Raw genomic sequence first — 27,555 nt, 5'->3', positions numbered from 1 at the left:
TTAAGATAAAACTGCAGGGTAGAAGCAAAAAGCACTACCTTCATACAACTGCAAAGGAATGTTTAGTGGGCTCAGTAGTGGTGGTGCACTGTCCCACTGAGCAGTGTTGATGCACATTTGTCAGTCACCTGAAGGAAACTTTAGAATGTGATCTACAGAAGTCTGTGAAGCTTAAGCAGAGATTATGATATGGGTGGGCCATTTATATGGATACACCGTAATAAAATGGGAATGGTTGGTGATATTAAAGTCCTGTTTGTGGCACATTAGTATATGTGAGGGGGCAAACTCCTCAAGATGGGTGGTGACCATGGTGGCCATTTAGAAGTCGGCCATCTTGGATACAACTTTTGTTTTTTCAATAGGAAGAGGGCCATGTGACACATCAAACTTATTGGTAATGTCACAAGAAAAACAATGGTGTGCTTGGTTTCAACGTAACTTTATTCTTTCATGAGTTATTTACAAGTTTCTGACCACTTATAAAATGTGTTCAATGTACTGCCCATTGTGTTGGATTGTCAGTGCAACCCTCTTCTCCCACTCTTCACACACTGATAGCAACACCGCAGGAGAAATGCCAGCACAGGCATCCAGCATCCGTAGTTTCAGGTGCTGCACATCTCGTATCGTCACACCATGGACAATTGCCTTCAGATGACCCCAAAGATAAAAGTCTAAGGGGGTCAGATCGGGAGACCTTGGGGGCCATTCAACTGGCCCACGACGACCAATCCACTTTCCAGGAAACTGTTCATCTAGGAATGCTCGGACCTGGCACCCATAATGTGGTGGTGGCCCATCTTGCTGGAAAAACTCAGGGAACGTGCCAGCTTCAGTGCATAAAGAGGGAAACACATCATCATGTAGCAATTTCAAATATCCAGTGGCCTTGAGGTTTCCATTGATGAAGAATGGACCCACTATCATTGTACCCCATATACCACACCAAACCATCACTTTTGTTGTTCCAACAGTCTTGGAGGGATCCATCCAATGTGGGTTAGTGTCAGACCAATAGTGGTGGTTTTGTTTGTTAACTTCACCATTCACATAAAAGTTTGCCTCATCACTGAACAAAATCTTCTGCGTGAACTGAGGGTCCTGTTCCAATTTTTGTTTTGCCCATTCTGCAAATTCTGTGCGCCGATCTGGGTCATCCTCGTTGAGATGCTGCAGTAGCTGGAGTTTGTAAGGGTGCCATTTGTGAGTAGCTAATGTCCGCCGAAGGGATGTTCGACTAATGCCACTCCAGTGACATGCGGCGAGTGCTACGCTGTGGGCTCTTGCTGAATGAAGCTAGGACAGCCACTGATGTTTCTTTATTAGTGACAGTTTTCTTGCGTCCACATTTTGGCAAATCCAACACTGAACCAGTTTCACGAAACTGTAGCATGGCAGATGGGTGGTCTCGTAGGGTGACCTGCATTGAAATCTGCTGCAATGACCCGGTTACTGCGTTCACCAGATATCAACACAATTTCGATCCGCTCCTCACGTGTTAACCTCTTCGACATGTCAATGGCTGTGAACAAACAGCACCCATCTTGAGGAGTTTGCCCCCTCACATATACTAATGTGCCACAAACAGGACTTTAATATCACCAACCATTCCCATGTTATTACGGTGTATCCATATAAATGGCCCACCCTGTACTTTGGCCTTTGGCCACAGGAATCAAAATATATCCTTGATTTGCAGCATTTGATGAAAACTGCTAAGTGATAAACATCTGGGAACATTTTATTCCTGTAAGGGAAGATTAATTGGTTCAGTTTTCACTAAATGTCAGCAAGTCTTACAGGTGCCACGCAGTCAGTCTTGAAATTTCAAAGGAAACAGTTTCGTTTCCACAACAGGACGATGATTCAAAGCACTCCAACAGGTTTCTGTTCCTAAGTCAAGAATAGGAAGATGCTAAGCCAGCTACAAAAGCCATATTTTTCTCTTAAACTGGGTTTAAGTTAAATTGATGAAATAAAAACTAATCATGGCTCACAATGGATGACAAATAGCCAAAAATGGCATAGACTTTTCTTTCCCCCGCTTTCCATTGCAGCAGATGGGAGAAGGAGAACACTTCATCCTCAGGTTCACTGGTCCTTTGGCTTCTTCTGGCGTAGCGAATCCATCTCCCCGTAGTCACTCTAGCTTCTGGGTTCTTGCCTATTCTCCTTCCCTCTTGTCCTCCCTCCAAAAACTGACTCATTCACTCATTCCCTCCCTCTCTCTCTCTCTCCCTCCTATCTACTCTACTCTTCCCAATTTGGCCACCAGGGAGGTGTGTGGCACTGGAGCAAGCATTATTGATAGAGCATCTGTTTAGACATGGTGCAGGATCTGTGGCATGTGGGCGAGCAGCTGGGGGTTCGAGCAGGGGAGACATTATGTCATATTACATATCTTGAGATGTCTCGTTCACTTGTATCTATGCCCATTTCACAGGCACACACTCCCACAGAAAACTCAGAAACACAAACACATGCCACCGCCATCCCGCCATGATTATTTTAGTTTCCATCTTACTTGTGTTAATGTGAAATCCCAGACTCCTCACATATGGAAACAGAATAGGGTCATAAGTATTGTATCTGTTTATCAGCATATCTAAATGTGTGAAAATATGTGTGAGAATACATTAAAATGTGTGATGTTGGGGGAAATTTTTTTTATATATACATATATATATATATATATATATATATATATATATATATGTATATGTATGTGTGTGTGTGTGTGTGTATATATATGTATGTATATATATATATATATATATACATACATATATATACACACACACACACACACACACACACACACACATATATATATATATATATATATATATATATATATATATATATATATATAACAGTATAATTCTGGTATATGTATGGAGCTGTACATAGCTGTGTATAACATTTGGAGCAGTGTGAGTGAGTAGCCTTTTTGCTCAAAGAGTTAGAGAGGAAAGCATAAATTATGTGCATATAGTTAGACAAGTTAGTGCAGCTCCTGCTAATGTTAGCTATTCGGTCAGTGTTTTGAGTGGGCTCTCTCTGCTTGCATTGTTACACGTGTAAATAAAAATAATACAAATTGGCTAGCTTAGGCCCTAGTTTTGAAAGAGCAAGTTGTGTTTCCACAGGAAGTCTGTGCATCTCGCTGCTATAAATAATGAATCCATCTTGAAAAGCTGTTAATCTACCTTCAGGAATAAATAATGTCTAACTATAGACTATACCTTAGTGTGATTGTATACAGTTTGGCTGATCCCATGCAGCAAGAAAGTGACTATGTGATTGGATGATGATATGGTTGAGTGTTTGAGCATCCCCGCTGGCTTTTCAGGACAAACTGTGGTGCGCAAATAAGCATTAACTCTTTACCCCTCGAAAGTCTGCTAGGAGCAACCCTTGAAGTTCTTATCTGAACTGAGCGGTTTCTGTTCAGGCCTATTACAAAACGACTGGGTATCTACCACAAGTTAGTGAGCATGGCCTCTGGTTATACAGCTGGATGATCTGATATCCTCGTGTTGGTGTTGTTCCCAGACCATCATGAAAATGTTGTTCCAGGTTCAACATTGCAAGTGACCAATCACATTGTTGTGACGTTATTCTTTTGCGCGCCAAGCCATTCGTGCATTTATGAAATTCCAATGTTGCAAGGACAATATCAATTCTGCTTACTGTTTATTAAAGGGTTATGGTTAGGGTTAGGGTCAGGGTCCGTTGATCGGCGGACAGAGGCGGTTTCTCGCAGCTTAAGTACAGTTTTTTGTTTTACGCCGGTTTTTCCCGAAGTAGCAAAAGTATGACGTCACAACATTCTGATTGGTCACTTGCAATGTTGATCCTGGAACAACATTTTCATGATGATCTGGGAACAACACCAACACGAGGATATCAGATCGTGCTTATACAGCTACCCTTGGAAAAACGGGAAACCATGTATTTGTTGATATATATATATTGAGTTGTCAAAGCTTGTCATTAAGGGTACAGGAAAGGTCATCAGATGCCATCTTTGCTGGGGAAAGAGCAATCTGGATTTTTAAATGGAACTGATTTTGAATTTAACTCATAGCTCTAAAGTATGATTCATCCATCCACTTAAGTTCTATGTGATTATTTTACTCATTATTAGATCAAAATATATTTAACTAAAGAAAAAAAAAAGAGTACATTTCCTTTAGGCAAAAACAATTTTTGCAAATCTTTCTTACTTGTTCACAAGATGTCATCTAATCTACTGATCTTCTTACTGATTTAAAAAGACTAATGTATTGATTTTGATATTCCAGGGATGGCTTCAGACATTTTTAAAAAAAATGCTACAGAATTTCTCATGTCATGCTGTCCAGCAGCAGCTACAAAACTCAGTTTTAGAGGCCTATTCGGACAAGGGAGCCAGAGGCGAATATCCTGGCATCATAGGTTTATCAGGGAAGCCAGACAGACAGAATACCCAATCCAGATAAACACCACACATCTCTAGATGGCTCGACTTTTCAATGCTCACTCAGTACACTGCGGTCCACTGCCAACAGATTTTCATCCTTGGCAGCCAAGGATTTTATTGTATTTTACACTATATGAAGTGTGTCTTTTTATGATGTAAAATGATGGTGGACCTTTTTGCCACTGCCTCCCCCCACATATATTCTCTTGGTTTTAGTTTCCACAACCCAGAATGTCTGTGGTTTAGAAATAGGAGAAAACACAGGAAAATTGTAGAAATCAGTTTACTATTGACTGTAGAAGTTGTTTTTCTTTGTAGTACGAACATTCTCCAACTCCATCACGAACTGACTCAAAATGATCACACATCCTGTGTAACACTGCACCGGCTAATGTGCGAACAGTAGACTAATCCTGTGGCCAAATGAGTAACAAAGCATGGTGCCCAGCAGCATTAAGGGCTCTGTCTACCTACTATTAAGTAAATGGTGGCATGCTATTAAAATCCTTTAAGAATTTTCCCCCACTGTTCATTTTTCATTTCAAAATGGGAAATCAATTGCGCCACAGTACACTGATATCAGCCCTGCCATTCTCAAAAAGCAGCTGCTAGTTTATTTGGTTCATCATCTCAAAGCAGTAAAGGCACACATGGAAGAAAAATAAGAATGTAATAATGGCTGCATCCCCTTTAAGGGTTTTCAGGTCCAAGATCCTGGCACGCATGTGCTTCAGTGGAGCCGAGGCCATTGTTAATTATTCGCTGCTCCTTGTGATTGTCCTGCTGTGACAAGACAAAATGTCAGCTGTGAATTATTTTGCTAGATTAAACCTCTTCTGAGGACTGTGTGTGAGTACGTATTGCTCGGCGTCTCACTGATTATTCAGTTAGTTTTGTTGCACCTGTTACTGCAGCTTAATACATTTGTGATTCTTGTAACCGCTGTTTCGTGACCATGCATTATTCTCTGCATAGCTCCACCTAACTTCAGGCTAATCAGAGATGTAATCAGCCAGAATAACTTACAACAAGTGTGTATGCACGTCCCTGAACACCACATGGTACAACAGGAGATATTTTAAGTTTTTTTTTTTTTTATTTTTTTGTTTTTTGGGTGATTAGACTCCCTGTTATTGTGGCCACACCAGTGAATAACACAGATCCAGAAAAACCTGTTTCCTGGTGACATGTGCTATCACTTTGATGCGTGCGACCCAGTTGACCTGATGTCCAAAGTACACAGATCGAAATACAACTGAGTGTTCACAGTCATATTGGAACAGCCCCTTCCCCTGCAGAAGTCCCATATCTGTGCCCAGAGGTATTATCACAGGATGAGGGGATTTTTACAGTGTTAGGCGTGTTGTTTTTGCATTGTGTGACATCTCCCTTTCTGTTTGGGTGAATTGGTGTTGGTTTGTGGGGTTTTGGTGATCTCATCAAATCAATCTAGCATAGTTCAACATTTGCTTCCACAGATACTTACATTTTAATTCAGCAGTTTGCTTTGTGCTTTAAGTATGCAAACTGTTCAGCGCACACCTGATCTCTGCTCATGAGTGGCAGAGCTCAGGTGTGCACAATCATGTCATCAAATTAAAAAAGCTGTCATTTTAAGCAAACAGGCTTCTCTGAAAAGGTGCAGGTGCAAGTCCAGATCACGACTGAAGTAAATTTACTTCTGTAGCTGCAGCTTGGCTTGGTTTCATTATGTGCTTTTTGAAATGTTTTTAAAGTGGTTTAGTGGTTCACGTGTGTGCCTGTAGGAAATTCTTTTTTAATGTCAGTAATTTTCAGTATTTTGTCATTATCCCCTGCATATGCAATTCTGTCTTTGTGCTTATCCTAGCCCCCAATGGCATTCAATCCTATTAATAATAAGCCTAATAGTAGTGGGGGGTTTTGCCTTGATTTAAAATTGGTACAAGAATTCCAAATGCCTACACCAGAATTCCTTTTAAAAGCATAAATACCTTTTTTTCCTCTCTATTGATTGATAAAGAGAAGATGCAGTGAAGGCTGATTGATTTGTTTTTTGTTGTTTGTTCCTTTTTCTTTTTTTCGAGCGGGAATGGGGTGGCATAAATAATAACATTACAAGATTTGCATCTGCCACTTCTCATTTGAATTCCACTCAATTTCCTCTACAAAAGAAAGTGTCTAAAAGCCTACTACGTAGCGTTCGTGGATAGAGGAGAAAAATTGGCCCAAATACATTTTATGCAATATTTCATGTTAAGCTTAAAGCAACAATAAAAAGCCATGATGCACCACAACGAGAAAACAGAGAGTGGCCCTGCCTTAATTATGTATCATAAATGTTAAATTGTTGGCTGATTTAGCTCAACCGCAGAGAGGGCAGGCTATTATTAGAGGAGACAAGCCTTTATTTGTAATTTCCCGAGCTTTATAAGGGGACATTTCACTTTTTTTTTTTTTTTTTTTTTTTTTTAAAGAAAAAAAGCCTGCTTGTCTGATCTGCCGTCTTTGCTGAGTTAGAAGAGTTCCAGTATGTCAGTGTGTATTATCCCTTACATGTCCCTTCCATAGAAGGCTTTTATTGTGAAGCAGGTGCAAAGACTTGATCCCTTTCTATTTTAAAACGTTAGCTTTTAAAAGAGTACGAAGGAGAAGGAGGTTTTGTTCGAATTAATACCAACTTGATGCTGTTTTTGAACTACAGCACTATAAGACTTGTTTTTTGTCTTGTCTCCCTCCCCTCACCTACCCACCAGTCGTGGCAGATGGCTGCCCCTCCCTGAGCCTGGTTTTGACGGATGTTTCTTCCTGTTTAAAGGGAGTTTTTCCTTCCCACTATCACCAAGCACTTGCTCATAGGACGTCATCTGATTGTTGGGGGTATTATTGTAGGATCTTTACCTTACAATATAAAGCACCTTGAGGTGACTACTGTTTTGTTTTCATCTCTGACAAGGCTGCTCCTTCTGTTTTGCTAAGCAGAATTTTCACAGTTACTCCATTTTTCCACCATCCACTATTTCAGCTGCCCAGGGAAGACTAAGATGGCTACGGGGGAAAAACAATTGCACTTGCTTAGTTTTTTGGTTGCAAATACAGAAGTGAAGAGAATTACATAGTGTTTATAGGTAATCATTCATCTGTAGCCACTGCATTTTGTAATGGACATGTATTTCATAACAACTTGATACAAAGAAAAATGTCAGTAAGTACATAAACACTGAGAACGAGTGAAATTTAAACAAAAAAAGTTAAAGACGTATGTTATAGTGCTGCTTCCGAAATGTACACAGTGCTGCCATTTTAATTATCCTTTACCACAAGGGGTTTGGTTTCCTCACTTTTCTTGTTTCCCACATGCCTGCATTTGTTTGTTCACCCCGAGCAGTAATATGAGACTCAGACATTATTTTAATGCCAGCTTTTATCTGATTATTATGGTGATCTTGTTGCGCCCTCTTGGGAATATTTGCACGAGTTGAAGATCTTGCGTGCCGATTTATATTTGCTCAACTTTTGGTAATTTCCCTAAAGTGTACGCAAACTTAGGGACACAAAAGACACATTTTCCACTCAACTGTGAAAGTGACAGCCCAGTTTGCCTGCTGTCCTGACACTGCAGACACTGTTAGTGGTCAGTTATGGGTTTATAGCCAGGGACAGAACTGTCTTCCATGCCATTTGTTGTGTCTGACCTTTAAGATGATGAAGCATAGGGAGAGTGACCCCTGGCAGGGTTTGTTCAAAGAGCAGCCTCTTGGTAATGGGGGGTCCAGTGCCTGGCAGCCTGCTGGGGGATTGATCAGCCCCTTACTCAAAGGCCAGATACAGAAAACCTAGCCAGAGGAGAAGGCCATGCAGGACGTGGAGCCATCCTCTGCTTTGAAGCCCTCTCCAATAGTTCAGCTGCTTCACTGCATGAATAAACATGTCTAATGCCTATCTGTTAAGCTGCTCTGTCTCTTCCTTCTTCTGTCCTCTTCTCTCCTGGATGAGCTAACAGTGAGGCTGCTGCAGATGGAAAAGATATGAACGGAGGTCACAGAATCCTTTCTCTCTTTTTTGTGTTGCTCTTTCACTCTTCTCTCTCTCTCTTCTTTCTTTTTCAGCTTGCTCCTCTTCTCTCTCCCAGCTTCTTGTGTGTATACTTCCTGTGCTCTATCCTTGTTGCACAGGATTAAATCCACTCATTTAGAGCTTGCATTGCATCCACAGATGTCAGCTTTGAGATTGAAATGAGCTCCCCTTCTGTAAAGAGGCAGAGTTAAAAGGAAAATTCAGAGAGGGGGAGAGGGAAACTAAACAGAAAAGCAAAGTCTTTTCAGTTCCAAGTGTAGGCCAGAATACAGCTTATAGTCACATGTACGTTGCTGACCAAGGTTTAAAGTGACTAAGTGTCGAATCTAACGCTTACGATAGACGCGGACCACATTTTTGGTGAAAAACATCGCTTTGCATTTAAGTCTGCTTGTCTGACATCTCCCATTGCATGTGACTGACAAATAACTTTAAGTACAAACAATTATGTCTTTTGTGAACTGCAATCATCATGAGATGCAAACATCGAAAGTCATATTTACTCTGGTAATACACAGCAAAGTATTCTTTTTTTCTTCATAGGCCAAACAAATATGTCAGATGTGTTCTAATACCCGGCATTGTTCACATCTGTGATTACTAGCTTTTAGTGCTCTTCTTTGTTGCCGTGACACCATTGTCAGGGATCTGTTTTATGTCACCCATGTGCACACCTCACGCACCTGCATGAGATAAAGGAAATGGCAACCCGCTTTCAAAAGAACACCTTCACATCACTACTAGAGATCTAAAACTCCATTAGAAGCTGTAAGTGTCTTTACATTCGTGCATTATCAAAAGCCCTGTAGGTACTTGAAAGCATTTTGGTTGGACACAGATCTGGCAGAGCTGCTTAATGTTGAAACAATGCTGATGTGTGCTTTCGGTGTTTTCAGAGTATGTTTTCTTCTAATGACACAAAACTGCAGTGACCAAGGTCTGCACCATTGCCCAGTTAATTAGCATCTTAAATATTTTCTCTCAGTTCATTTATGCCATGTGCTGTTGAGATGTGGTGGTTTAGTAGTATAGCATCAGTGATGACAGAAGTGAAGCCAAGGAGCAACCAAGTCTGTACTGAGATGTGTGCAGCAAGATCAGCAACAGAGGTGAATCAAAGCAGCTGGAGTTTGGGTGGTCCAGTTCGTAAATCACATCTGAGCACTGAGCAGGGCCCCTACTCAACTGCAGTTAGAGCAAGTCCACAGCCTCCTAGAGCTCTGAGAGCCTCTATTTGTTATGACTTGTTATGGTCAGCCTTTTTCATCTGCGCTAATTTGAGATCGTGACCTTTTTCTACCCTTCCTCAGGTGTTTCTTTGGAAGACCTAACATGAAAGACTAACACAAATCAATGAGGTGAATAACTCCAACAAAGACGTAAATAAGCAGCAGTTACGGCCGTCCGTTGAGCTTTCTCATCTATGCTAATCACTGCCCAAAGCCACTGATGAAAGGATATTCCGAAGTTATGAAGACGCTGTGCTGTGTTCAGTTTATCGTTTGATTATATACCCAATTATAGTGCAAGTAAGCAATTAAACGAAGCCTGGATGTTGAGAACAGATTCTGTCTGCAATTGAACTGCGCTGCTACACTTTGGGCACCTCATAGCTCTAATTTTTCTGCCAGTGTGTGAGTGTATGCGTGTGTGTGACACAGAGAGATAGAGAGAACGATGTTTGATGAAAGAGGAGTGTTCGTGAAGCAGCGAAGTCTTGATTACAAGGGTCAATAGTATCAGAATGGCATCATCACGCATTGCTGGAGGATTCCATGATGTCACGATTTGCTGCATGTGGGCTGGCAAGGGGGGTGTACGTGCAGGGATGGGGAAAAGGGTTTTTTGTGAGGACGGTGCTCTTCACGGTAAGACCATAACAGCATCTGTAAAGTAAACACAAGTGGCAGTTCCGCCTCTAAGCATTTGGCTCACTCAGTGAAAGCAATCTCTGCTAAATGGTAATGGGACTCTGCAAAGTGGCATCATCAGTGTTCTTCATTTCAGATAAACTGCCACTGTGTCACGCCTTTAAATATACCCTATGCTTTAATATTAATAACAATCTGGCCATACGGGCAATGAGAGGCCTAATTCACTTCCATCACTTGTTACTTTGTATCCTCCTTGTGTTTTTAAAGGCTTGTTATTCGCAGAGCATTATTTTGATTAAAAGGTTTTAGTCCCTTCGGTGAATCTTCTGTAGAAGCTCCTGGGAGGTGTCTGCATCGACAGCTTCCTGCCAGCTTTCCTGTTCTGAGCGAAAAACAATTTCCCATGAACAGGCTTCTGAGCGATCCACTTTTCCATCTCTCTGCGTTCACGAGCTGCTTATCACCCCCCACCCCCCACCCCACCCCACGTTTTTCACTTTCTTCAGGAATGACAAATGCTAATTAGGTTTAATGAAATTTATATCTATATCAATAGGTCAGACAACACAAAAAGTTCCATTCATTTCATGTCCCACATTGCTTCACACCTCAAAAGAAATTCATCATGCTCCTCAGAGCCTTTTGGAAAGACTTCTGCCCTAACCTCCCACCGCCTCCTCGCTGCATTGGTTGTTACTGTATGTAATAGAAATTGAGACATCTATTAAACTCGGCCTATTGCTTGGCACAAAAGAGTCTGACATTCTTGAATGAAGAATCCCCTTGTGGTTCCAACCTTCGTATCTCATTACACCCATGCTCCATTCGCACTGAAGAAATTCTATCAGTGTGAGCAATTATGTCCAGGTTGGTTTTGCACAGTTTTAGAAGTCATATTCTAACCACTCATGTTGGTAGCCTTCTGCCCTACCCTCAGTAATGTTTTACCTAACCTTACCCTCCTCGTTGTTGCTACTTAAATTGTGTGTATTCAGAAAATGAGCTGTGCTGCTGTTTAGCCCACACAAGTAAAAGATGTCTTCAGGCAACTACAGTGGCATCATGAAGAGATAGAGGGATAACAGTAACTCAAGCAGAGGAGCACAGACACTTTTCCAGCGCTTATGTCTGTTTCTTTCTTTCGGTCACTGTCTCTCCTTTGCTCTTTGCCTGGGGATATGTGTATTTATACTATGGATTTTAACAGAAATTGATTACTCCAGAAGAGAGCAAAAATGTTTGCATCACCTTATTACAGATAGAGGTCACTTCATCGATTCACAGTAACTCGCTTTTGTTTGTTTTTTTTGTTTTTTAGAAACACTGTCAAATTTTATTGTGGCCAGACTAAAGATGACAAGAGGATATTGTCCTTTGCTCAGGAAAGAAAAAAATCTCACCCCATATAGCTGTACCAGAATATATTGTAGCCTGGATGCCTTTACTAGTCCGCCAACTGCCAGAGCAAGATTTAACCCGGTCTAAAATGTGCAGCACATCATGGCTGCACTGCAGTAGGTTATCAGTAAATAACTAATGTATATAAAACCATGGACTATTGATTTGAAAACTGAAAACTGTCTTCTTGAAAAATTACACCATCTTTTGTAGACTCCCACGGATTGTCATGTGCAGGGTTTCCAGGCCCAGGCTGCAAAATATTTTTATCTTGTTTGTTTGTCACTGTGTCAGATTAGGTGATTATAGAGGTAGAAATCGTACTTTTTCATGACTGAGAGACCTGAATGATTCATCAGGAAGCTAGCTAGCTGTTTCCTGAATAGACAGAAACAGACAATGGAAGTGGCCACTGAAGCTGTTTGTATGATACGAGCTCACTTGAAGGTAGTTCCGCCTACCTTCATCATTCCTCCATTTTTATCAATTAAAGTTGTGTTTTGAAGACACACACACAAAAATTGACCAGTGTCTTATTTACACTGGTCAGCTTCACAGAAGTCAGGGGACTATCATCAACGACATACTTAAACTGTCAGGAGAGGTTCCAGTTCCAGCATCGGTTTTCATCCATTTCGACAAACTGTCCAAGACGAAAGAGTTTTCGTTTGACACTGACTGATCAATGTTGTCCTAATCTGATCATAATCATGCAAATTACCCCCAGTTTATGTGTGTGAATGTTAGGTGAAGCACTAAGGTATAGAGAAAAGCTGTGTATGAATGGGTTGCTGTAAAAAAACAAAACACTTTCTGTACAAAGAAATTAACTCAACTTCTGATGATGATGCTCCATGATAATCATGTGAGCTGGTTCTGCAATAACACCTCACTGGTGAAAAACCTGTATCTCTCTGGTGATTAGGCACTAACACCACAAGTTCTAAATCAGTATAGCTAGATTTTGGAAAATTTGGTTGACTTGTTGAGATGATAACCCCTGTTGTCTGACTGTATACCATGATTGCTTTTGGATTAGAGAAGTAAAATATCAAAAGAATATTCCAGGTATGTTAAAGCTGCCTGTCAATTAATGGTGCATCAGACTTTACACTGTATTAGGTGCAGTTGTAATTCTCTGTTCTGTCTTGACGTTGGATCTTATTTGGCCGTGGTCTTTTTAAAAATATATGTTTTGTTTTCCATGGGTTTCTTTAAAATTTTGTTGTGGTGAAATTATTCGCAGATACTTTTTACATTGTCGATTCGTTCCAATTATGGTCTCTTTGAAATAACTCGTGTGTAACCTTTTTGTTCATTTGCTTCATTAATGTTGGATGACGAGTCTGTGCTGGAGGGTGAAACTACTTGTTGCAGCTAACCCAGTTTTCATCCACGCACCCACTTTCAAGAGAACCTTTTGTTGTGAGTATTATAAATGACGAGAGAAAAAAGTTGTAAAAGAGAGATCCAGAGAGTAGTTTTTGTAAATGGACTGAGCTTTTTGGGAACCAGCCCCAGTATCTCATGACCTAATTGCGTCTGCAAAAATAGTTACGCTGTGTGTTATGCTCTCCATTACTAACATGTGTTTCTACAGTCTAGCCCACCTGTCAGAATCTAAATCTCAGGCACTGTTATTCGACATTTCTGGGTTACATGGAATGCATAACCATTTTATCACAAGCTTACAAAACAACACAGAGCTCTACTTTAGTACCATAATCACCACTGCAGAGTGCTAGGACACATGTGCAAATGATTTTTATCCCGATTCCCTATTTGGTCAATAACTATATATGAATTTGAGTATGTACTGATAAATTGCTCTTGGCCAATAGTAGAGCTAATGACAAAACGTAAAAGGATTTAAGGTACTTGGTGCCAATGAATCTACTTACTATGTACTCACATTTCTTTTTCACAAAATCTACTATGATCTCCTGCTTTGTTACATTTGTGGACCAACAATAAAACAAACAGATACACATTCTCCTGTCTTTATTAAACATGCTGCTACTTGGATTCATTTTATATGTAAATTTCATCCTTTACCGCTATTCATTTGATAATCACCAAACAGATGAGCAAACCAGTGACTCTTGTTTGTGGAATTTGTTGAGAGGAGTTGACTTTAAAAAAATTATATTGAAGCTATGCGTCAGTGTATGAGCAATGCACCGCAAGAGCAAGCAAAACAATATATTACCATATTAATATTTTTCAGAGGCTGGATGGTGTGAAACATGAACCATTTCATTGATAACAACTTTCACAGGATCCTAATGCTACAGATGCTTTTCTTTAGATGTGTCTAAAAAAACGGAGGGAATTCAGGAGTGTTGCTTCTTTACTTAGAAATGAGCACACTCGAAAGATCACACCGAGAGAACAACATGCAATCCTGAGAGGTGATAAGCAACAGCAAAACACCTGCAGAAATAACTGTAACCTGCTAAAATATTTGTTTATGTCTCAGGTTTCCAAAGGCCCACGTGCATAGTCCTAGAGATTTCTGAGACACTGTTTGTGTGCAATTTATAAAACACTTTACTAATTTTGCAGATCTTTCAAAGCACTTTACACTACAATTCACATTGCAACTGTTTGTCTCACATTTACACTAACGCCAACATTTTAACCCCAGCTTAAAGCATGGTGGAGGAATCAGCATGGTCAGGGCCTGTACAGTTATTTCAAAAACAGTGAAGTTAAGATTGCATCAATAAATTCTACAATGAATGTCAGTGTAGCAGTCCATGCCCTAAAGTTAGGAAAGACTACTTTGGATGTTAAAAGCATTAGAGTCCTGACTTTACCCATTAAACACATCACAATAATAATTTTGTGGCATGACCTTTCAGTCAAGCATCAATGATTTTTAGTTTTGTAGAGACGAGTTATCCAAATTTTCTCCTCAATATTGTGCGATTCTCATAAGCAGCTACTAAGTAGGGCCATATCTCCACACTACCAGATTCCCTTGACCCTTTTTACAACAGCGACCTCCTCTTTAAGCCTTGTGCTGTGTCTGTTGGGACGTACTGTTCAGCAACACTGTTTCCTGAGCTTTTATTAACATTTTTAGATTTTTCTCTTATCTTTTTCGCACTCTCAATGTACTGGTGTGCACGGCTGCAGTAGCCCAAACATGAGCACATGTGCTGCTACCAGCTGCTCATCCTACGCTGTGTGCGTCAAACCAAGCCTGACGTGGCTCTGCTTCTGTTCCAGCCAAATGATTGGTTCAGTGCAGCACTATTCTTGTTCTTTTGTGTTGTCTGTGTAAACCTTGGATGGAATGAGTTCTATCGACTTTATATTTATCGTAACTCATATCTCTGTTGATGATCTTTTGTATTTTATCGCCCAGCCCTACTACCAAGTAGCTGTTTGAGGTTGCAAGAAAGCTACGAGTCTTACTAAAATCAAGAGATTACATTAATACATTGAGTGATTACTCACTTAGTTCAATAAAGATGGGTTCGCCAGCTATTCAGCCTTTCATTAACTAACGGATTACATTACCTGATTATTTCATTTGACTTAAATCACCTCACTTTTGATCCTTGCATATTTGTTCCCATGTGAAGAAGAGTAATAAGAAAAATAATGCTGCACATCTAATGTCATATAATGACAATTATGCTCTTGAAAAGCCTGAACTTGGACCTGCAGATAATTATTTCTCACGTGTTTGTACCAAAAAGACTTTGGCACATTTGTAGAAGGTTGCTGAGCCCTCTGGTGAAATCCTGTTCTAAGGCTGTGATACAAATGGACCGAAGGTCTTTGTCAAGTCCGAAGTGCAGGGTGATTTTTCTCCATCTAATGACTCAGATAAACACTTGTGAACAAGTTCAGATCTCTGGCAGCTCACCTTTGGGTAAACGTGTCACTGTTGTATCGGTTACTTCACACTGTGATTTACCTTGTGGAGACATGTATAAGTAGACCCTTCTCTTTATTTCTGTGAAATCTTTATTCACACTCCTCTATACCTGCAGTAGTTTGCAGATTAAAGTAATTAAAATTTCACTTTTACTATTTATTAGATGCATTTTTATTTATTTTTGTAGTTGTCTTTGAATACTCTTCTTCTTTTCTCCTTTTAGCTCTTTGTAGAGTGCTGCTCTTAGCCTGCTGTCTTGGTGCTGGTGAGTAAAGGGGAAGTTAGTCACCTTCTCAGCAGATAATTGCTTCCATTCAGTTATTGTTAGAGCAGCTTTGTGATCATATAGGAAGAGAGAAACTCATACTTATAGGTATATTGTTTGGCACTAATGAGGGTCTTTCTGGAGGTAGAGCGTGTTAGAAGAGATGATGAGCACTGTATTCATTTTACCGGTGCACACTTTGTGCGTTTCTGTTGAGATGGCCATTACCACCATGACCAAGCTACAAGTAAGCATTTACTAACAACACAGATTTGAGTTGATATGTGTTACAGTAACAATTAAGGATATTTGTCGGGATGTCTTTCTGTGACTAAAGTGCAAATAAAATCGATGACATAGCAGAAGTGCAGGCTATGATCCTCGTATGTAATTCAAGTGTTACAAATGTTGTGTGTGCTCATGTTTGTGTATTTGTTTGTATGGCGATGGAGTGTCTCTTTAAGTAGGACAGTAGAAATTGATGGCCAACTCAGAAAGCTGACCTACATAGAGGCACAAACAAACTAGTTCCCTCAGCATGCATGCTGAGCCCAGTTGCTCTGCAGAAAATGCAGAGGAAGCAGGCATATTGTCACTGTAAACATTTATTAAAGGCATACCCTAGATTCATCCATCCATTCGCTAGTCACTTATTCTGTTTTTTTTAGGTATAAATTATGCCGCCACATCCCTAGGGTGGTGTGTCTACTGTGGTATAGGATTATTTTTTTAATTTGATGAAAAGCTAGCATTTATTTCTTCATTTATTTATTTTTTCATTCCATGACCTGTTTATCAATGTTATGAGTCCTATTTTCTATCTGCAGTTTTCAGGAGTCAAGATTAATGGAGAAATGTAATTGATCAGACCAGAATATAAAAACAATCCAAACAAGTGGTGGCGCAAAGTCATCTGAGCACCATAAAATGATAAAGGCCAAGCGTGAAGAAATCCACAATCATATTGAAATCTAATTACACCAATTTATAGTCGCATTGCTTTTATCTAATTGTTTTCTGGCCTCTTGCTTTATTTCATTCTGCTGTTGAAAGCTCCTTCATGACATTTCTCAGCAATCAGTAGATGTCCTTTTAAATGTCGAACAAACTAATAAGTTCCAGCGTTTTAAAGCCTGAGAACTTTTGCTAACAATGTAAAACACCACGTGTGATAATTGTGGCTCAATTTTAAGCTAGTTCTCCCTACCACCTGATGCTCTCTCATACAGCCACCTACACGTACAGTACGGTAATCATCACCTTTACTTTTTTGCTCAGACGGAGGGCTGACACACTGCACACTGTGCAGACCGGGTCCAAAGAGAGATTTGCATTGGTGAAATCTCACGGGGGCTAGTGCATTTACACACCTACACAAAGCATTTCATTGTAATTGACATATTTTCTTTACTTTTTTTTCTTATTTTTAATCAGCAGTCAAATGAAACTTCCCACCATATTAAACGTATGCAGTGCACATTAGAAACTGCACATTTTATGGCATTTTTACATAACAAGGCTATTTATTAAGTAACTAAGTCCATTATTACTCTGTAAAAACAATCAAATAAATAATACATAGAAAAAGTAATAATAAAATGCAAAGTTAGTACTTATTTACAATGTGTATTTCTGTCTGTTGCCCAAGAAAATATTTTCTTAAAATCCTTGTTTCATCACAATGACCAGTACAAATGTGCACACAGTACTATGCAACAAAGATTAAAGCCATGAAAAAATGTACTATGATGAATTCGTCTTGCAATCTCACAGCTAAACCAAAAACTTCTTATCAGTCTCATCTTCTGAGTGTTGTCTGAAACAGTGCTCGTGGCTGACTCTATGGTGCACTTCTGGGATTAATTTTACATCGAGCGTCTTCAGTTCCCCACAGACTCATAGGCATCAAAGCAGTCATATTTATTTGTTTTGGATTTTTATCAGCTAGTGTCTTGACTTGTGACTAGGGAATCCGGGTATGCCTAAGGGACCTGTAATAACTCTTGGTGTTTGTCTTTCTGTTTGTCTTTGTGTTTTTGTCTATTAACCAATAAGAAAAACATATTTTATTTACTACAGATAGTTGTCAAATCTTGTTGCTAAAATTGAAGATGTGTTTACTATGGGTGTAAAAAGACAGCACTTATAGGTGGAAATCTGCAGGGATATGATGTAAACATGGCCATCTAAGTACATAATGGATTATACGTTGAGTCTATTTAGACTGTGAGATCCTTTTCAGCAGCAGTGCACTGATCAGTAAACATTCATAGATGTGTGCTTTTTTTCCCTCTCTAATGTTTCAGGAGTTTTTAAAAGAAAAATATCTCTTCCTATTCACAATATTTTCTCAAATTTGTTCATTCTCTATTCTCTCTTCTCAGCTATATGTGCGCTGTGCTGTTAGAGAGTTCATGGTGTTAACTGTATTAAACAGGGGATTAATGCCCGGGGCTCTGGATCTCTGGTAATAGCAGACGGAAATACTGATCAAAGGACTCTAACTGTGCCGTGGGTGTTCGGACTGCCTCTGTCTGCTTCTCTGCATTACAAGAAGATTGGGCTTGGAGGATACACCATATAAGCAGACAGTGCTGGAGCTTTCTGTAGGTTTACTCTGGGATGGACAGGTGAAGGTCCCATCAAGTATAATTAGGGCTACTAGTTCAGTGGTAAAGTATAGATAATATGAGACAAGATAAAACATACCTTTTCTGTCCTTTAAGCTTGGTGGAGCAGTTTAGTTTTGGGTACAATTATGTGTGTTTGTGTGTGTCTACATGTGTATGCACATAGGTGCTTTTGTCTTCTCTATTTGTGCCTGTATGTTCCATTTGTGCTGCATCCCAGAAGCTATGAACAACACATCCTCCAGGCTTCTTACCTTTGTGGTGACAGGGTCAGCAGTCAGAACTGCTTAGCAGCATGCTCCTCTCATTACATGCATCAGCAGCAATATTACAGCCCCTACTGTGAAAGCATTGGAAGTGCACGTTTATAAGCTTTAATTGTTTGCTAAGTGGTTAGACATATTGAAAGTATCTAACGTGTAAAATGATCAGCCGTAGTTAAAAGTTCAGCTGTCAGCAAGGAAGAGCCCTACACACGTCTTTGTTAAGAACCTTTATGTCTTTTGGTTCATTTGTGCTTAATATTGACCTAGAAAGGTGTAATGAGGTATATACCTTATGATACATATGTGCTATGCATTTTCATGAGTCATCAGGGACATGGGCTATGGCTGCTATACATAGCAGCTGTAAATTAATGTTACCCTTATGTCTTCTCCTTGCATGTTTATGTGCTCACAAATCTTTTACACAATGGGGTAAAGTAAAATTGTAATAGTACCTTCACTACTATTGCAAATGTTACATTTAACATTTATTTATTTTCATTTATTTAAGTTTGGTATTTCCAATTTGTAAGATTTGTGTTTATAGGTGTATTCGTTTCAGCAGTTACAAAGAAGCATTTAAAAGTCAAAGAAGTTAAAGCCAAGAGTTCATGATTTTACAAGTTTTCCCAGGCTTGGTGGGGCTGGTTGGGTTAGGGTGTGTGAAAAGCATCAGAGCAACAGAAGCAGAGAAACCTGCACTGAGTGTGAAATAAAGACTGAGTATGATGAAGTTGGTAAATGGTTGTGAAAGTAGGCGCCCCGCCGGTTCTGTGGAGCGGCGAAACGAGGCCAAGCCCAGTTCTGGCTAATAAGTGTGAGGAAGTGCAGCCAAGAGGCCTCAGCCAGTGGCCGCATAACAACACCTATTATCAGCCTTACTATAAGACATCCACTTGTTTCCATTTACAGGGTATTGTTTAAGCTGTGGGAAGGTTCTTCGGTGTGACACGTCTCTGCTTGTGTCTGTCAGTGCTGACAGTCTTTAATAGTTTTGTGGGGGTCAGCCTCCTGCTACGTGTGGATAGTTGGAGGAAGAATGGCCAGGATATATGAGGACAATCTGGCTCTGCTGACACCCCACCGAAGGAGGATGGGAGAAAGGAATATTTCTGTTACTGCTATTTTGTGGCCTGTAATTGTCTGTAAGGTCTGTAAAATAGGATAGTAGAGCAAAGAGCTGCAATGCAATGGCAGGGGACAGAGGTTCAGAAAGTACACAGGGGACTGATAAAGGAGGTGTGTGCTGAGCCGACGAGCGAGAAAAATGTGGATGTTTGTTGTGAATTGTGATATTGTGAATGCTACGGTGTGTTCCAGCGGTAGTTTTCACTACAGCCAAATGTCTTTCCCCCCCTTTTTTTTCCGTTTAAACAGATCCAGTCATGGGTGGAAGGACCCTGCTGGTGGTATCTGTGGTGGTGGGCTTGGCCCTGACCCCAGTGGATATAATAGTGCAGTGGAAAATGTCCTGTCAGTTGATGGAGGAGCTGCCTGTAGCAGCAGGAAGGAGTGTGGCGACAGGGGCCATGTGTGTTAACCTCTTTCCTTGTCACTTTTTCTGTCTTTCTGCCCACCCCCTCTCTACTTTCATCTCCACCTTTTTCCCTTTTTCTTTCCATCTTTGTTCCCCTAGACTCCACTCCCTCTACCTACAGACCTCCATGACAAATTACTCCTGGCGGTTGATTTGTTGGTTGTCAAAAGTGCTCCTTGTGCCCGCCATGAAGGTGGGGCGAGCAGGAGTAGAAGGTGCTTCTCCCCCCCCCCCCCTCCCTGCGTTCCTGCCCGTCGTCATCACCTGTCCCCTGCCTCCCCCACCCTCTCACATACGCTCCCGCTACAACTCAGTTTAGAGACATCTCAGTGGATATTCACACTGTGTCTCTTAAGATCTCATTAGATCTGATGTTGTCCGTATTTAATCAGCTCGCACGTTGGGTTTCCAACCCTCTTTTGACAAGACTGTTTTGATATGTTCTTGCTTGTATCAAAAGAGAAGCTTTAGGAGAATCTTTTGTTATTTACGTAGTAGGAGGAAGTGAAGGAGGAGCAGAAGAGAAAAACGTGAGTGAGAGATAAAGACTTTATGACAGAACTATAGATGTCACTGTTTGTGGTAGGCTGTGTGCTGTAGTAAGTAGCAGGAACAATTCTGCACAAAGAAATCATTATTTTACAGGATGATCTGATGAAGTAATAAGCAATAAGCAGCTTAGGATGCTAATGTACTATAATATACTTCATTTTCAGTCATGTTCCTGCAAAGATGTGAATATTAAGACACTTAAGCTACTAAATATTTGCAAATCAGTCTGCTTAGGAATGGGTGATATGGATAAAGTACAAGGTAAAATATTATGATCTACCCGAAACTAACCAAATGGGAATTGCTTTTTCCTTTGGTTTAAATACCTGACAAATAAAGGTGTTTAATCACATTGATTCAAAAATCCTGCAAATCCAATACTGCCAGAAAGTGGTGCTGCTCATCGATTTGCAGCATAGCCAGCAAAGGCCCAATACAGCAAGATATATTAAAAGGATAAACTACCTCAGTATAATAAATACAGCAATTCTCTGATGGTTGACAAATCTCTCGTTTGTATACCCCGTGGTGTCGTATGTGTTGTTAGGCGAATGTGTGCAGATGTGCGGGAAACTAGGCTCCGAATAGCTTCCCCTCGAGTCCTTGACCTTGAGATTTGTCCTGTGAAGTGGATGATGACTGAGCTGATGCCTGAAGGCATGGATTTGTCTTCATGTTCGTGCGAGTAACAACTGTTGTTTCACATTTGTGTTTAGCTTTCGTCTCACATTAGGTAGACGGTTAACATATACAATATTAGACGGATGGCGCAGTCTGCGGAGTGTGTCGGCTGGACGGCATGTTGTTTATAGCAACGGCTGTTTAGGCTCAGTCCGTGGCGATTTTATTTCGTCAGGTTTTTGCTGTTTTAAAAAAAACTCATCTCCCTGTCAGTCCCTCACACTGTTTTATTCACTAACTGTTTGGCTTTCGAGAAAGTAATAGAATATGTTTTCCTTTCAACCCCAGCTATACAGATGCTAGATTGCTTTGTGTATCACCATCAAAACACAGAAGAGCGCATTGCAATCCACTTGTGTTCAAAAGTCTAAAACCATGTTGTCTCTCTGTCTCTTTTTTCTTTTTTCTTTTTTTTAAAGAGGGGTTAAGCTTTTATCCTATAAATATGGCATGAAAATCCCACTGTCAACGACACATTCATTCTAAGGCCCGTATTAACATAAAAATGAGGGCTTGTTATACAGTGAGATTTCAATAAAAAGAACACAAAATGCATTTAATGAAATTCAGATGCTGGGCCCTAGCTCACTGAATATCATTAAATGAGCTTTGTGCTGTTTTTCCATCTTCTTTTTGTAGAAGAGGTCCTTGAGTGCCCTTAATAATGTGGCAGATTTCATCATATTCCTGATTTAAAGAGGACAATGTCTGTCTTGTTCACTTGTTCTTTTCCATGCCCAAACCAATCTCCACAGATGTGCTTGCATAGTTTCTGGATCTGGCTCATGATAATATTCCATCTTTTTTCTTTTTTTAATTTTACTTACTGAAGTTTTGTGAAGGTTCTCCACTAACCCGGTCTCTTCTTGTGCCCCCTCCCTCTTCTGTTTCTCTCTACATAGGATTTGGTTTCATAACATTTGACAGTGAAGACATCGTAGAGAAAGTCTGTGAAATTCATTTTCATGAAATCAATAACAAAATGGTAAGTCTACGCATTATATTTTTTCCAATTCCAGGTGGACGTCGAAGGATTAATATTTGATTTCTTCTTTCCTTAGTATTAATAGCACAGCTGGTGTGGGTGCGTATGTGTGTGTCCATGTTCATATGCACAGGCTAGCACACACACACACACACACATATAGACACTCTGTGGGTCTCTGGGTCTCAGGGATGTGAAAGCAGTGGTGTGTACTGCCCACAAACCGTGAAATTGTGTGGCTGAGTTCTGCCTGTCAGGCTGAGGGACGGGAGAGTGGAGCCTGTCCCTCTCTTTCTGAATCCCCTACCATGCACGCACACACACGCACACACACACACACACACACATACACAGGTAGAGATGTCCAGGGATCCAACAGGGAGGCTACTGGCAGAGGCCGAGTTCATTAGTCAGGGATTAACACCTTCCACAGAGTGCCAGTGATGCTTGTTTTATTTACACCAGTAATATGGTCATCCCAGAACTCCTCAGAGTTCAGCAGCAGTTTTCTAAGTCATCGTGTAACTTATGATAATTGGCAGGAAGCGTTTTCAGTGTAGAAAGTGTGACATTAGGTCCTCCTTCACCCAGTTCCACCCTGCAGGCGTCTTAAGAAATCCTGCGCCATTTAAGCACGTTTGCGGACGGCAATTGATTGGAGGAATAGTCGTCTTACTACCGTTCAGCAGTGCTCCTTCTCTTCGCTGTGGATCTTCACTCTCTTTCACAGTTCTTCCCTGGAAATGACTGACTGACCGGGTATGTGACTGACAGGACCAGTGTAGTAGAACCGTGTTCACCAGGGACCACTCTAGGTCACACATGACCCCCAGTATATGTCCCCGCGTGTCTCGGCACTGCATCACAGTCAGCGCTCAGGACCGAAACACAAAAAGCCAGAGTGTGACAGAAATAACTGTGTGTGCATGGAAGGTAGCGTGTCACAATCAAATGCTTCAGAGCCTTTGATTTGTAGACGCAGCACCGTGTGAACACACAAAAATCACGCAACGGTATGAAGTGTAACACCTGACAGTTGTAGATTTTCTAAACCCTTCTCTTAAAAAAAAAAATTAAGTTACAAAAATAGTGGATGCAACTTTTTGTTTGTTACTAAATCTGAGCTCTGGAGGATATCCTGGCTGGCATAGTTTGAGCCCCTCTCCACCTTTTTCCCTTAATTAAAAATTCTCATGATGTAAGTCAAACTCACAGCTTGTTTGTTAGAACTTATAATTGGATAATAAATGAATCTTGAATTGTGTTTCCAATTACGAGGCTGAATTTCCTTAACTGAAAAAATTTGTTAATCTTGCATTTTAAAAAATACACTATTATGTATCAGTATGTTATTAAATTAGTTGCACACAAATTAAGGTTTTTAAATTAAGTTTAAAAGAGCACGAGTGGACTGTTCAGATTTTAAAAACACAAAACAATCCAATCTTTTATAACTGTCATTACTTAGCAAATAGTTATATGAAGTTCAGAGCAGTTAAATTATTTGCTTGTAAGCTTGCATGAATTAAGAAATTACAAGGACTTTTAGAGAACGACCGCTGCACAGGTCTTATACTTAAAAACAAGGCGTTACCCAATTGTCTTGTATGTGGGAACATGCTGTGCATAGCAGTCGAAAGCAAATACCTGTCAGCGAATATTATTAGAAACATAAAATCTCCTGATACACCTCAGTCTAACAGGCTTTATGTGAGAAAATGAGCACATGGTATATACTTGGTCAGCGATGAGGTGTATGTGCAGTCGGTCCACTGTAGCTAGCCCAGCTGCTCAAAACATCTGCTCAAGTGGATTCAAACTCACAAATAGTGTTACTGTCGTGCCAACTTCCATAGCCCAGGGATTCTCTGGCATTTACATTCCATCGGCAAAAACGCTTTCTGTCCAGAGAAATGGAATCTCACATACAGGAGAATAGTTTTATTAGGATTATTCAAAGCTATACTGTTAATAAGTGCGATGTCAAAAAATAGTAACAATGTTGTCATGAAAAGCATGTGTCCTCTTTCATGCACATTCCAAATCTTTGCCTAAAGGGATGATATAGGAAAAATAAGAATAAGAATCTTCTAATTATACATATAAATAGAAAAGATTGTTATTACTACAGAGAGGAGTTTTTTGAGGAAGCGGATTAGAGAGAGATGGATGAGAAATTATAGGCTATTTTTGTTTTGCCATTAACATCAAAGCTTTCTCTGATGCAACAGTCACTGTATGGAAATGACTCGCTGTTACGTCACAGTTAATAACAGTTACTAATGTTGTTATTTATTTAACCTTTGCTGCTGAAGTGCTGTGTAAAGTGTAAGATTTGCGACCACGGGGGATGCATGGGGAGTTTGAGTGGTCAAAAGTGCATGTGACACACTGTTGTGCATTGACATGTTGAACCTAATAGGGCGTGCACAGAAAATGTTACAAGTGCCACATAACTGCAAAAGCTGTATCCTTAGCCTGGTCACTCCACCTGGGAGTCCTAGAAACCCTAACAGACAAGATGAGATGGGGGTTTTTTCTCACTGGGGGTGGAAAGGACACCGTAAGGTCTGGTTTTCTAAGGCTTTTGTCACCTTTGTCACAGCCCCTGTTGGCAGTACCTACTGCACATTAAGTTCCTTTGGATACAGGAAATAAATCTTCTACAAAGTGCTGACATCTAGGAAGGATGTCAAAAGAGAAAAGAATTTGGAGTGCGTTGAGCATTTTTCTAAGACACAAAATGTTTTTTACCTTAGTTGCTCATAGGAGGAAACTGGTTATCCGGTGTCTGAAGCACCAGCACATAAAATAAAAAATGCCTCCTGTCTTCATCCTTATGAAGTACTATACAGAAATAGACCTCATCCATCCTCCCCATGAGTGTTATCTAAGATGGTTCTTGAATAATTGATGCAGACAGAAATTCCACCCCACTTGGGAGGGATGTGGATGTACAGGGCAGCCCACCTTCTCCTTGCATGTCCTCTCAGGAGCTCTGGCGGTGTACCAGGGTCAGCGTCCACTCAGATGTGAGGGACCGGACCTTTAAGTGACTTGGTCGCTCACCCTGTGTTCATGTGCCACCGAGGCCTCGCTCTTTCAGGAGCGCGTCATCTGTTCACTGTGAGTTCTGCCTCATACATAATTAAAAATAGGGTGCTGCTTAGCAAGAGTCTCATAACCTGTGACATCAGCTGCACTGACTTCTCCATTAGCCTGCTTTAGCAAATGTAGGCTGTGATAAAAGTATCGATCATCCCCTCCAGGGCCACACGTGATTGTGGAAACATGATTTAGCTACCAAGGCACCCACCCCTGTATTAAAACCAGTAAATATTTTCAGAGTAAAAAAAAAAATCAATACGGGGGAGATTACGTGACAGTTTTCTGGTACTTTTTTTAACACTTTATCACACCTTCCCCATATATGAATGTCTATATCACATTGTGGCGAGACAGCACCTTATTAACAAGTAACGGCTGTGACGCTATGACTTGTGTTTTCTTAGACAGGAGTACCCCCCCCCCCCCCCCCCCCCCCCAACAAATCACATACACCACCCTGCTGTTATGCATGCACAGCTAATTCATAATAATACCTATCAAGTATTGGCTCTTATGAGTGAGCAGTGTGCCATTAAAATGGAGTCACATTGGTTTCAGTGAAGTGCTTTAATGTAATGTTCTTTAATGTGTTATTTTCAATATTCAGCGAATGAGTAGCAAATGATCACAACAGGAGGGAGAAATTTTCTGTTCGCTGTCAATTTCTCACTGTGTCTTCCTGACATGACCAGCCAATTACTGCGCCGAGGAGAATAAGCTCCGACTCTCCAAGTCGCTAAGGAGAAGACTAATATAAGTAGGCGTTTATACAATAGCTCCTAATACAGAGATACAGATGTACTCTGCACAGTGTATTGACTCAAGCATAATGTTGAAAGAGAAGTAGTAAAATGTATAATGTAGCCCATATATTTCTGTGGCTACGGCGTGTGTTTCACAACAGCACCATATGGTACTTTGCTGTCATTGAAAGCACGGAAAGCATTGTTTTTCTCCAAAATCATCTTGATTTTTGATTCACAGTTTTCTCTTTTTAATGTTCTGCAGGGATAAAATAATTCAAGTTAGTACTTAAAAGATTCGACTCATTTGTAAGCCTTTATACCAGATTTACAATAATGATTGTGTAGTTGCAGCCAGCTGGATAAACTTGCCTGCTTTGGTGCATGCTGTATAATACTGTGCCAGATTTTTATGCACTTTCAATGTTTGGACCCTTATGTAGCACACAGCATAATCTCTGATTGTATTGTACGATACAGATTCAGATTCATAGGTCATATTGACACGGACCACAAAAAGAAAAAAACAGTGTCCTAAAGAATCATCTTCAGTGACGAGATGATTTGCTCATCTCAACATCATTGAGTCAGTCCGGATTTATATGAAAAAAATAGAAGCAACTGAGGCCGTCTAAATCAATAGATGAACTGTGGCGAGTTCTCCAAGATTCTTGGAATAACCAACCTGCCAGGAGTCCTGAACAAATGCTGGTTAGTGTGTGGACGAGCGTTTATGCTACTCAAAAGCAAAGGGTTGTCACAGCAAATGTTAATATTGATTTAGGGCTTTTCTGTTTGGTGCACTATTAGGTTAATTCAGTGGTGGAATGGAGCATTGTTTCAATTAGCGTTGGTAGTGGAGAAAGCATGACATACTTTGGGAATATTTGAAAATGTGATTGGAATGATTCTATGAATAAAATTACTCCCATTAGGTTAAAAACACAGCAGGAGCCAGGATTCTCCAAACCCACTTTCCGTTTTCTTAACCCTCTCAAGGCAGGCGTTGCAGATTTGCAACAGTTAAAAGCTAACAACCTGATTACCCCACATACATATTTTATGAGTTTTTTTACTCAGAAGTACCACTGCAGGTATTA

General features: G+C 40.3%; 1 protein-coding gene across 1 annotated transcript in view; it reads left to right on the top strand.

Annotated features, from left to right (window-relative positions):
• Window positions 1–27,555, top strand: part of msi2b (musashi RNA-binding protein 2b) — a 266,419-nt gene that overhangs the window by 173,095 nt on the left and 65,769 nt on the right. Inside the window, 1 exon segment of the mRNA XM_040014591.1 lies at window positions 22,522–22,604. Within this exon segment, the coding sequence (XP_039870525.1) occupies window positions 22,522–22,604 (83 nt within the window).

This window comes from Simochromis diagramma, unplaced genomic scaffold (assembly GCF_900408965.1).
Source record: "Simochromis diagramma unplaced genomic scaffold, fSimDia1.1 OVJJ01000676.1, whole genome shotgun sequence".
Lineage (NCBI taxonomy): Eukaryota > Metazoa > Chordata > Actinopteri > Cichliformes > Cichlidae > Simochromis > Simochromis diagramma.
Note: the sequence above shows the minus strand (reverse complement) of the source record. Positions and strands in the feature narration are given on the sequence as shown.